Here is a 12,164-nt window from a genome sequence, read left to right as displayed (position 1 = left end):
TTGATCCTCTCTTTTAATTTTTACTTTCTTAAACCACATTTATTTGCAGCTTTAAACACTCAATGCATAAGAAGCAACTTATTTATGTGTATGTATATATATATATATACATACACATAAATAACACACACACACACACGCACACACACACACACACACATATATATATATATATATATATATATATATATATATATATATATATATATATATATATATATATATATATATATATATATATATATATATATATATATATATATAAAGCCACTAATTAATATTTTCTTTTAATCAAATGATGATTTACAGCTTAGACAGAGCAGTCATGAGCTTGGAAGCTGGACAAAACACAATAATAAGGAGATCTCAGTATTCTTGTAGAAAGACAAGATATTAATGCTGCGTGTGTAAACTGGCATTACTGCTGAGAAGATGGACTGTGTTTATCTCTGTGTAGGTTCAACGTGTCTACCTAAATGAGGTCCTTGTGGGTGATATTTTCTTCGCGCACACCTTCAGTTGCTCAGCACTCTGGGGTCTCTGTTGAAGTATTCAAAATGCTTTGCACATTTTCAGTGGAAGACAGGTTTATGCATGTAGACCAGACTAGCACCCGTGGTCTTTAACTTTGAAGCCACACTGTTTTTACATATGCAGAATGTGGCTTGGGTGGCGTCTGATTGGCAGCTGTAATTGTTGTTGTTCCTCAGCCATACCTTTTAGAATTAATGGTGCCTCATTTCAGGAATACACGTCATCCAGGGGCACTAACACTGTACTTTGTGGGAGAAAGCACATTTTTTAGTCATGTTTCTGGATGTTATTAAAATATTTCACATGAAATAATGAACATGAGACAAACTCAAAGCCCGGGGGACAAGTGTGGCCCTCCACATCATTTATATGACCCACGACAATGAAAAAAAAAAGTGTCTAAAAATAAATAGCTCAAGAGCTACATTTCCTACAATGTAGTAATTAAGCCCATTTAAACACTGACAAAATGTTTTGAACAAAGTTAATGTCCTAATTTGTGTTTGATGTTATTTTTCTTTATTCAATTGGAATGTTTGATCTTTGATTAATGGAGGGAGTTCTGTGTGTTTCATAACCTGACAAATTGAAATGATTTATGTTATGACTGAACAACAAAAAACTTTTTTTTTTCTGAGTTATTTAACGTTAAAAATTAGTTACATTAGTTATTTTACATTACATTGAGTTACACTTAGTTACATTTATAAGTTACATCTGGCCCTTCGAGGAGTTTGACACCCCTGAAGTGATGCATTTTACACAAGCATGTTGGTTTTTAATTCATTTTTTCCTGTAGGAAAAAAATGTTGTTTTTACTTAAGGCTATGCTAATAACACCTTATCATACATCTTGCGGTATTAGTAAATGAATGGTATTTAGTGAATTGGTGTTATTGTTTTGTGGTTTAACTTTCACTTTGACCTCGGTGTTATTGTGTGTTTTTATGGGTTGTTGACAGGCATTGGTTTGGGAGCGTTAGACCTCAGATTTGTGTCCCAGTGCTTTATTTGAATTATTAGACCAATCTTACTTTAACACCTGTGCTGTACACTGTTAAATAAATATACAGTATTTACTTTTCTACAAACTTGTCACCAACTCCTAAATCTCATTTCAGTTCCTGGGGTTCAAAGCTGTGAACTCAATTGCCGGGCCATAGGCTTCAGATTCTACGTGAGACAATCAGACCGAGTGATCGACGGGACACCATGTGGGCAGAACGAAACTTCTCTCTGTGTGGCAGGAATATGTTCGGTAGGCCCCTGTATAAAACTGTAATGTAAATGTTCAGCAGATGATTTTGCTTTCTGTATCATGCAACTCGATGTGTTCATTTGCAACTCAGTCGTGCTTTTAATTTGTGATGTTTGCGTACCATCAATGAGGTTATCAATACCTAATCACTAAAGACTTTGTTATGCTGTAGTTAAACTTTCTTCGACCAAAGGTGTATTCCTTCCATGCAGCTGTTCTGCTGTAGTGACGTTTGTGACCAGCAGAGGGAAGCACAGCTCAGAGTGAAAGCTCTGTGTGTGGAGTGAAGTGGAGGTCAGGGGGAAGTTTTTACTGTCTTGGGCCAAAGTTTGAGATCTGGGATCTCAATGTAGGACATATTTGAACTTCTGACCCTATATTTAATACATTCCATGAAAACACAACAAAGCTGTGCTGGTCTGCTCATGGTTTGCTATGTATTCAGAGAGCTGGCCTCACTTTAACATTTTTCTTTTGAAATTTAGAAGGAGGAAGAACTCATTTCCATTTTCTCATGCAGACTTTGCACAGTCGACCCTGTGTGTTTCCCATGCACTGTAATCCAGCGACAATCTTTGTGTCCTTAAGATTTAATTAAGAGAGAAAGCCCTCTGATCTCTCATTTAGGCCCTTTCACTCCTAACACACATAACACAGTGATCTCTCACGAATGGCATTGAGTTAGTATTACCTCTGCCAAGGTTATTATGTCTCAACCAGGCTTTTTGTTTGTCGGTCTGTTAGCAAGATTACACAATTCTGCTTTATGGACTTTCATGGAACTTGGTGGGAGAGCTGGACATGTTCCAGGGAAGAACTGGGTATATCTAGGACTTTCCTCTTCTTTCTTTCTTTTTTTTTTATTTCTTTTTTTTTTTTTACGTTGCACACTCAAGACTTTTTCACAAATTCTGTCTATTATGCATCTAACTGAATTAGTGGAAACTTGGTAGAAGGGTCAGGCCTGGGCCAGGAGAGAACTCAATAATGTCTGGTGCTGATCCAAAAAATGTTTTTTCCCATTTTCATTAAGACTGCTATAGATAGGGCCTTTTTCAAAAATGTTCCTAATAATTACATCAAAACTACTGACCCAATTTTCACAAAGCATTCTGGAGAGATGGGCAATGGGTCAGAACAGTCATGTCGGACTGTTCTGCCTTGGAAGAAGTATGTGCTCTACAGAGTGCCATTTGACTCCATAATGGAAAGTAAAGTCTGATTTATGGGTCTGTCAACTCTTCGGGGGTTCTAGCTCATTAGCAGATTTTCAAAAAGGAGACATTTAGTTTCCATCACTCTCCACTCCGATTTTCTCAGCTATTCCAGCCATTTCTAGAGCAGATCCACCTCTAATCCAAGGCAACATGAACACAGATATTATTATTGTTTGAATAAATAAAATAATATTTTACAGGTCTTATTCCTCCAGAGAATAAGTCATCATTGGTGCCTGCTTGACAATCAGCTGCTTGTCTGTCATAATCCCATATATTCTGTTCACATTAACATTAGTGCTTGACATACAACACATCTTTCAAATCGATGGATTCTGAATGATTCTAAATTCAAATAAATTTACATTTATAGCTTCTCAGGTGGTATTTCTTTTTTTCTCATAGCACAACTACATGTACAGTAAATCATGACTTATAAATCTCAACTCTCAGTCTGCTCAAAGCCTCAGTTGCGGGAACAGTGAAACAAAGATGATTACAGTAAATAACTGCTAAGCTGATGACTGCAGACTGCCTTGCTGTCATAATACTGTACATGCTTTTTAAATGATTTAATAGTAACAGCTTAGACACTTAGGCACTGACTATTGTAGCTGTGTTCAATAAATCTACAACCACTTATTTACTTGTTCAAAACCTCCTGTGCCGTAAAATGTTTCCTGTCAGTGCTTCATTATATGAAAAGTTTGGATTACTTTTTCTGCTGCATTATTTGTTGTTTGTAGTCGGAGGTAATCTGTGTGATAGATGTTTATAAGGGTTTTGATTATAACTGTAGCTCTACTTGAGACACAGAAATATATCCTTTTCTATAAGACATTTTATGATCGTAGAGTCCCGGTCCTGTGAGAACCATCTCTCTCATGCTTTCATCTTTGTTACTACATACTTCCCGATTTTAAAACATTTATTCGTATTGAAAATTTTAAAGTATCATATCCTTTGAAGATAAATATTTTCACTGGGCAAGGTGGTTATTGTAATGTGGAATTTTGTAACTAAAGCTCAGACAAATGTTGACAGTAAAAGTACTATATGTGCCTATGAGCTCTAGTAGAGTTGCAAAATAAACTTGTATAAAATGAAAGTACTCAGTAGAAAGAGTAGTAGTTGTATTAGCAGTGGGCGTCTACCTAGACTTTTGGGCTGTTTTCTCATTTTTAGGGAGCCTTGTTTGAATATTCTATGAACTTAGCTCCTTATTAGCAAAGCCTTTAGGGTTGTGGCTTGTTGTGGTGCCGAGACACTGTCACTTACCACACACCCGACAGTTTGTGTGGTCCCTGATGCTTCTCAATGACACCTATCATGCTGCATGAATAACTGCCCAGCTATGTCCATCTGACCTTTGGCCCCACGTGCAGGTCTCCATCTCTTATTTCTGAAACCTTCAAATCCATCCTTTACAGGGTTTCATGTCTGATTGCTCTAACAACCAAAGATGAAGTCAAATCAAATCTTTGAGGTTTTGTACATCTACTGAAACACAAAACGTGGTGTCCTGAGCTGTCTGAGGTGAGATGGAGTAACGATGTTGTGATGTAGTTGCCGGTGGTTTGATCAGTCCACAGCAGAGGCTTCAGTGCTGTTAACCATCCAAACATCTGGGAATCAGTATAAGTATAAGGCAGATTTCAGAATTACTCTCTTGATTTCTCTTTTTCTCTTGGGGACCCTCACAGATTTTAAATGGCATGTTTTTCCTTTCACTTTAACGCCTGTTCCTGCTCACAGACAATCCACCTAAACAACGTGAGAGTGAAGGCAGACCAAACAGCTGCAGACTGTTCCCAGAGAGACTCTCAGAGTCCTGGTAGTACTTCCTTCTGGATCAGCATGCAACTGATGACTGAGTACATGTGTAGACGGTTTGCAGTGGGCTGAGTGTTGTATCATAACTTTTTGAGGTTTAGTGTCAAAGTTTGATTTTTGCTTTAGCGTTGTGTTCCCTTTACATATTTAATATATTAAATATGTATGTAGTTTATCCTACATAACTTCATGGGTGAGGCCAAACTCAACCCACTGACAGCATCAGGAAGCAGGTCAGTTCTCTGTGCTATATTTTAATGCACAGCAACTGACACCACATTTGAAATGCCTTCTGATTTTGGTCAGAATAGTTTTGCTTCATCCCACCGCGTTTAACACATCCTGTAGTTGAGTCTGAGACTTTGACCAATGGGCACTCAGAGTGTTCCTTTAGCCAGGAAGTACTTGAGAAATTAAGATTCTTCCTGAACTTAAGGATCAACACAGTGTTTATAGTTCATCCTGAGGGTAATGTTCATAGCAATCATTGATTTTATTCCATAAGATATTGAATTCAGTACAAGATGGACCGACTAATTATCCTGCTAGTATCACAAATCAACTGTCTAATTCATTGGTCCTCATCACACACGGTGTATTACAAGATAAGATGTTTTAAAGATCTGCTAATCTGCCCCAAAACGAGTTTACACTGTATATTTAATAGTGCAGTTAGACTAATTCCAATAGGGCTCAGTGGTTATACAGCCTACATTACTCAACTTGTCAAATCACTGACTGTTGGAAAATAATAATTCAAACATATAATCCCTCTTCGATTGAACACCTAGTTCCAGATTAATTTACAATAATTACTTTGCTTTACTTTTATCCAATCTATGAAAGTCTACTCTGGTACAAATGACCACGGTGTTAATGTTTAATTATTATATATTCATTCATTCATTCATCATCAAATACCCACTTCATTCATTTTAGCAGGTCGCGGGGTGCTGGAATGTATCCTAGCTGGCTTGGGCGTGAGGCGGAGGACATGTTGAAGAAAGATCCCTTTATAATGGAAACCTGCAACTATTCTCTTTTTTTTTATTTTATTTATCTAGGACATCCATTTTTAGAAAGGGCAATCCCTGATCCTACCCTGCTGCTGGTGGGACTGAGCTGAAGATAAAACTCTGACCTCTTCCTGTTGAGTTTCACCGTAGGTTGAGAGACAATGATGAAAGAAAAGGAAAAGGAAACAGAAAAATGAAGCTGTGGGTTGATAAATGTGCCAAAAATAAAATGAGCCCAAATATTTTAATTGAAGTACCAAGAACATTCATATTTGCTGATAAGCAGAGATAGAATGGATTTTTACCTATAACTGCATTGCCTTTGCCCCGATGCAGGCACTGAGGTCTCAGCCACAGTCTTCCTCTCTGGTCGACATGTTTCCAGAAAGCATCATCAGGAGCCCCCACCCCCCCCACCCCACCCCACCCTCAGCTGCATCTGGTTTATGCATTCAGCAATGCAGCAGACAGGCAGACTTTTTATAGGGGATCAGTGCTCTGATAAACAGCCTACTCGACAACGATGGGTGAAGGAGCCTCACGTGTGATATCAGCCTATGGGATGTAACCTATACTGCATTAGTTTATGAGTGTATAATTTGTATATACCACAATTCATGTCTGATGTGTGAAACGTGGTACGTACATTCACTGACTGCATGTTAGCAAGCTACCATGCTAAATCAACATAGTGAACATGATAAAAATTACAGCCTTGTCTTGATTAAAAAAATCAATTCTCCTTTTTACCTTAAACCACATTCTTAATGGACATTCCTGAGCTGCTGAGGACTGAAGCTGAAGCATTTCATCCGGACTAATGTTCTTCCACTCCTAAAACACAACTAATGTTACTACTACTACTCTTACTGCTAGTTTCACCACTGCTTGAACTACAACTGCTTGTACTTTTGTTACATCTACTACACAGCTTTTATGATGACTTCACAATAGTGTTTACCTGCTAATCAACTCCTGCTCTTACTGTTGCTAGGAAACAATACAAGCCTCCGGACTGGAACAGATAGTGTCAAATTTTAACTTTTGTACACTCAGGAAGTGCATAAAACAGAAAGACGAGGGAGAAGGCCAGTGTAAGACCATGGATCAATGACAGTAGGTCAGAGCTTTGATCTTTGTTCAAAGCTTGATCTTAGTTTGTTAATGTCCGAGATACATCATTTGTTGTTATGTATTACATTACCCCATATTGCTCCAACAATGTTGGAATGGAAAGTGAAATCCTGAAATCTGTTGAAGCTAACAGTGTTTTAGTCTGCTGCCTTGTGGCAAAATGTCAAGTAGAAAGGAAGTCAGAAAATTGACTGAAATATCACGTGACTGAAAGGTTCAACATTACATCATCTATGTGCATGGCTGCTGTGTTATCACAAGCTGAATTGATCAACAACAACAAAATGTGACCCCACATTATGTACATCTTGTGGACCTGGACCTGGATTTGTTTTTTCTTCTGGGTACCATCCACAAGAATTTAGAGTTCAGGTTCAGCTCAAGATGTATAACAGGAAAAAAAAAAAGCATCTTAATGATTTTTGTTGGGGCGTTTGTCTCTGTCCAGAAGGCTTAGATATGAGATTTCCATTTGGAGTACAGTGTAGCTAAAACAAATGATAGCTGTGACTTTACAGTGTGATGGGGATGACAGATTGATGTGGTTGTTTGGCTTACACTTCCTGGGTAGTGATGGGCCCTGTTGTCCCCCCCCCCCCCCCACATGCTCTCACTGGCCCGTGTCCCCCCCGGCTCTGTGTGACCTACAGTATGTGACTGCGGTAGGTTGAGAGATCTGGACTGGGGGGTCATACACTTGTACTGCTGGTTTTTCCACGGGAGACAGCAAAGTGTTTAACCTTGTAAGAGTGGCCCCCTTCCTACCTGTAAAAAAAGTAAAACATCTGGATTTGCTGCGCTTCCTGACACGCCGGAGGCTTCTCACTCCATATCCTAATTTGACAATTTATTTTTACATCCCGCGAAGCAGTGACGTATTGTAATTGTCAATGTTTGTGTGTTCATCCATCCGTTCACCAAATATCTTCGCAGATAGAAAAATGAAACAAAAAACACATTACTCTGGCAGTAAAGGGGATGAAAATGAGATGATGATCTTCACTCTGACAAAAGTAGGTCTAAGTCACAGGTCAACTTTTGTACATTTTTTTGCACATATCCAAGGAACTGGTAGACAGAAAGATAGGAAGACCAAACAAAAGATGTTATATTCAGGGAGGCAAGGGGATGAAAATTAGATCACAACCTTGACCTTGAAAAATTAGGGCAAGGTCAAATCTTCACTTTTACACCTTTTTAGGTACACGTCTCTGAAACCTAATGAGATATAATTACAAAAAATAACATTTTCAGGAAGACAGGCGCAAAAATGTGTAGGTCATGGTGAAAGTTTGAATTCAGGGGTGTCGCAGGATGTTGCATTCTCTGACTGCTTTGTGTGTATTTTGTATTTGTTTTTTTCGTCTTCAGTCTTGTTTTATTTCACTCTTTGGTCTCTTTCCAATGTATAAACTGCACTAGTTTTTGTTTTTTTTGTGGTTACATTTATAGTAATATGATGGAACCCAACATGATTATGGGTGACTGTGAACACAGTCAGTGTTCAGTGAATTTCCTTTTGCTGGTTGTAGTTGACAGTTCAGCAACAGTTGGGCTAGCACCTTAAAATGAGGAAAGCTTGTGCACAGATCAGATCCACCTTTTTTTTTCTTTGAGCTTGATCTTTTTTTGAATGATCCTGACATTGCAACATTTTTTTAATGGTCCATTTGCTCATGTGGATCAATTCTAGGCAATGATCTGTTCATGCTGCAGCCTGATATAAGCCACATTTAAAAAGCAATGTTATCACATAAAAAAATCTCTTCTGAATTTTGGAAATGTTTTAAGGGTGGCAGCTTAGAAAGTAACCAAAATTCCTCACTGATGAAGAAAAAAAAGACAAGACTGCGTTGTGGTTTCTCATTGTCACAGTGAGACCCTCTCGTCTGCCTTGTCTTTATTATTATGCATCTTCGTCACAAAGTGACGTCATCGTGACTCATGGCCAGCTGAGCTGCGTCAGTGAGCTGATTTGTGGAGACTGAGCAGGTGTCAGATGATGGATCGACAGATGGGTAAATGGTGCACTAGATGGATGAATGATGGAGATTTGGGGACAGTTGTTGAGCAAGGCGACCGGCAGTGGAGTGTGTTTCAGAGAGCAGTGAATCTCAGAGTCTGTTCCCAGAGACAGATTTATGAGGGTATACTATACGGATGCAGGTTTGTATTTTTAGCACTCAGCAGTCACACAGGTTCTCCTCAGACAGACGGCTGTTGACAGAGAACGTCTGCTATCTGGGTGGCTGTCAATTAAGAGACAGTTGAGCTCATTTCATGCCTTGTCGGTTTGTTTGGAATGTCAGAGATGTGGAGCTCTTAATGTGTGGCCGGAGCTCGCTGGGCGCAGGGAATTTACGGCCATTTGAGAGTAAGATAAGAAAAGTAGGTGTGAGTGAGTGTGAGTGGATGATGCACCTCCTCTACATCAATTAAAGGTGTTTGACAATAAATTCCTTAATAACTTAAAGAACTATTTCTAATAAATAAAAGGACTTCTATGTTAGCCTGCCTGTAAATATGAAAATTGACTTGTGCTGTAGATTCGCCGCTGCTCAGGGTCATAACTTGTTGTAAATTAGCCGTTATTATTAATTGTGCTTAACAGACACGCAGAAAAAAAACCCTCCAGCAGGGGTATAAAGGCAATAAGTTGGTCCACATGGAAATGAACCAGTGTGTTTGTTCTTTGTCTTGTCAATCACACACAGTTATGTAACACTGTTAAATAAGATATTGTATATTTTAAAGTTGGATTGTTGTCAGCTTTAAAAGGTCTGGGTGTAACAGGTCTACCAACTTCTTCATATACAGTATATCAATCAATAAATGAAATTCACTTCCAATCAGGCAGAAGAGTGTTGCTGCTGATGTGTACATCATACAAACATTTGTCTGTAGCATTTATTTACATCAGGCGCCAAATTGTCAATAGATTTTTGTGCATAGAGGGCTTCTTTTCAAAATACTTTATACTTGCATTAACACACACACGCAGGCACGCATGCAAGCACGCATGCACGCACACACACACAGAAATAGAACAGTCCGATCTGTGATCTGTGTTAATGAAACAGTAATGAGCAGTTGTCTTGTGTTGAAAAAAAAAAGATTTGGAGATTAGTTCTATATTTTTTTGTTTTTTTGTAAATGAAGTTTCTCTGCTTATTAATTCTTCTATGTACTGTGTACTGCCTAGCATTAATACTACTACTACTTCTCTTGTACAAAAAGTATTTTGGCTTTCTTGCATCCAAATTCAAATCCCACCCATCAACAATATGGGAGGTCTACACACTTTAGGCTAGCCCTTATGGGTGTATCAGACATCCTGGGTCCCGATTGGGAAAAAAATGAATGAAAGAATGAAAACTAGCCAAATAAGTGGGAGATCAGAGGATTAGCACTGAATCGGTTACTGAACACAACCATCAGCCCTAAACATGTCTGCAGACGCAATGTATGTCCAAGATATTGCTGTCACTTTCCAGCTTACATGTTATGTCATGGTGTGTGTCTCAGTTCTTCGTTATTCAGATGTTTTGCTTCTTGCTCATTCCATTTAATAATTCCTGAGTGAAGAAGTTTTTCCCAATAGTCTTAGGAGGGTATCAGGATGCTGTAAATTAAGAGCAGTGCCAGTGTGCACATCATCACCTACAGTATGTTCTGTTTTACTGATGTAATCAATGGTATGATGAGATAGCCAAGCAATATAAACCCCAAGTAGTCATTATTGCACTTGAATGTTATTTAATAATGTCAATTGTGATGGTATGCACTCAAATCTAACAAATTTTAATTTAAAATTAATGAAAAGTTCAAAGATTTTGACTTGGGTTTCCTCAGGATTCTCCAGGTTTGTCCCGCTGTCGTAAGACACTTCAAATAACTGAACTATATGAATTAGTGGGTATACATAGTTGTTTGACTCTCTTTGTGGCGAACTGTCCAAGCTTATAACTCGCCAGCTGGGATAGACTCCATTCCCAATGATCCTGCACAAGACAAGCAGCTATCGAAGATGAATGGATGGATCATTGTTGTATTGAAACAAGATTAATTTCTATTTATGCTTGTCACCAGCTCTGAACAAATGCAGATCACAAATAAATACCGGGCTTTGTTTTGTACAGAATAATCCGAGCATTACCCATTATAATGTCCTTGAATTATAGATTGTCCACGAGGCATTCATTCAATCCAAACACAGGAATACAATTGTAATAAATCCAATTTCATCGGTATTTTAGCAGTTTACTTCTTCTTTCCCATGTTCTATTGATTCAGTCAATCAGTCATCCCTCGTTTTAGTCCCACATGGTGCTCCTTGAGATACAGCCTTAAAGTCCATAGACGGCAGCCTGATGTGGTCTCATTTCCAAATGGCAGGGTTTTTATTTATCCAAGCCAGTACTTTCAGAAGTCTCTGTGGTCCAGCCACAGTGTCGCAGATGTTTCATAGAAATATTTTATGAAAAAAATTTAAAACAAAGATGAAGAGAAAACTCATCGCGTCAATATCCCGATGAATTTTATTACCAAGGAATGAATCGTACCACAATTGGAAACACATATGATGATTTGGGTATTTTGGCTGCGATGTGGCTTGTACCAGATTATTTTGGGTCCTTTAATATTTTTGAAAATTTCCTGTACTTCAGAAGAATGAGCAGAAACAGAAACATGTTCTCTCTTTGGGCTGTTTGCCTCAAGATGTTCCCCAGACCTTAGGATTATTTTTCTCATTTTTCTGGTTTGTGCTGCATAATGAATTCTGTAATTCTGTAAATCCTATTAGCTGGCATCCCTCAAAAATGGCACGCTCACCTGTCAATTATTTCCTCTCAATCCTGACCATGGTGGTTTTGCTGACACATTAATTTTAGCGCAGCAGGCATTTCCGTCCTCTCATACTTTCTCTGTCACATTGAAAATATTCCCTCAAACTTCCTCTCTGGGTTCCAACTCACTGTCAGCAGTAGCTGCTGCACTCTCCTCTCTGCCTCTTTTCCCTCCCTCCTCTCTCCCTCCTATTCATTTTCTACCTCTCACTCTCTTGCCTCTAAATAAGCCCTGATCCCCTTTACCTCGCTTAGCTGCACCTCCCCCAGCTCAGTTTACAAGGGGAACTTGTACAGATCAGTTCTGTAGTGAGAGGGGTTGTTT

General features: G+C 38.6%; 1 protein-coding gene across 1 annotated transcript in view; it reads left to right on the top strand.

The window, feature by feature from the left end:
* The window catches only part of LOC137600527 (thrombospondin type-1 domain-containing protein 4-like), a 42,305-nt gene that overhangs the window by 7,520 nt on the left and 22,621 nt on the right, over positions 1–12,164 (top strand). The window contains exon 7 of the mRNA XM_068322204.1: positions 1,656–1,792. Coding sequence (XP_068178305.1) covers positions 1,656–1,792 — 137 coding nt within the window. The remainder of the gene's footprint in view (positions 1–1,655; positions 1,793–12,164) is intronic.

Source organism: Antennarius striatus, chromosome 1, assembly GCF_040054535.1.
Source record: "Antennarius striatus isolate MH-2024 chromosome 1, ASM4005453v1, whole genome shotgun sequence".
NCBI lineage: Eukaryota > Metazoa > Chordata > Actinopteri > Lophiiformes > Antennariidae > Antennarius > Antennarius striatus.
The sequence above is the reverse complement of the archived record's forward strand: the minus strand, read 5'-3'. Positions and strand labels throughout refer to the sequence as shown.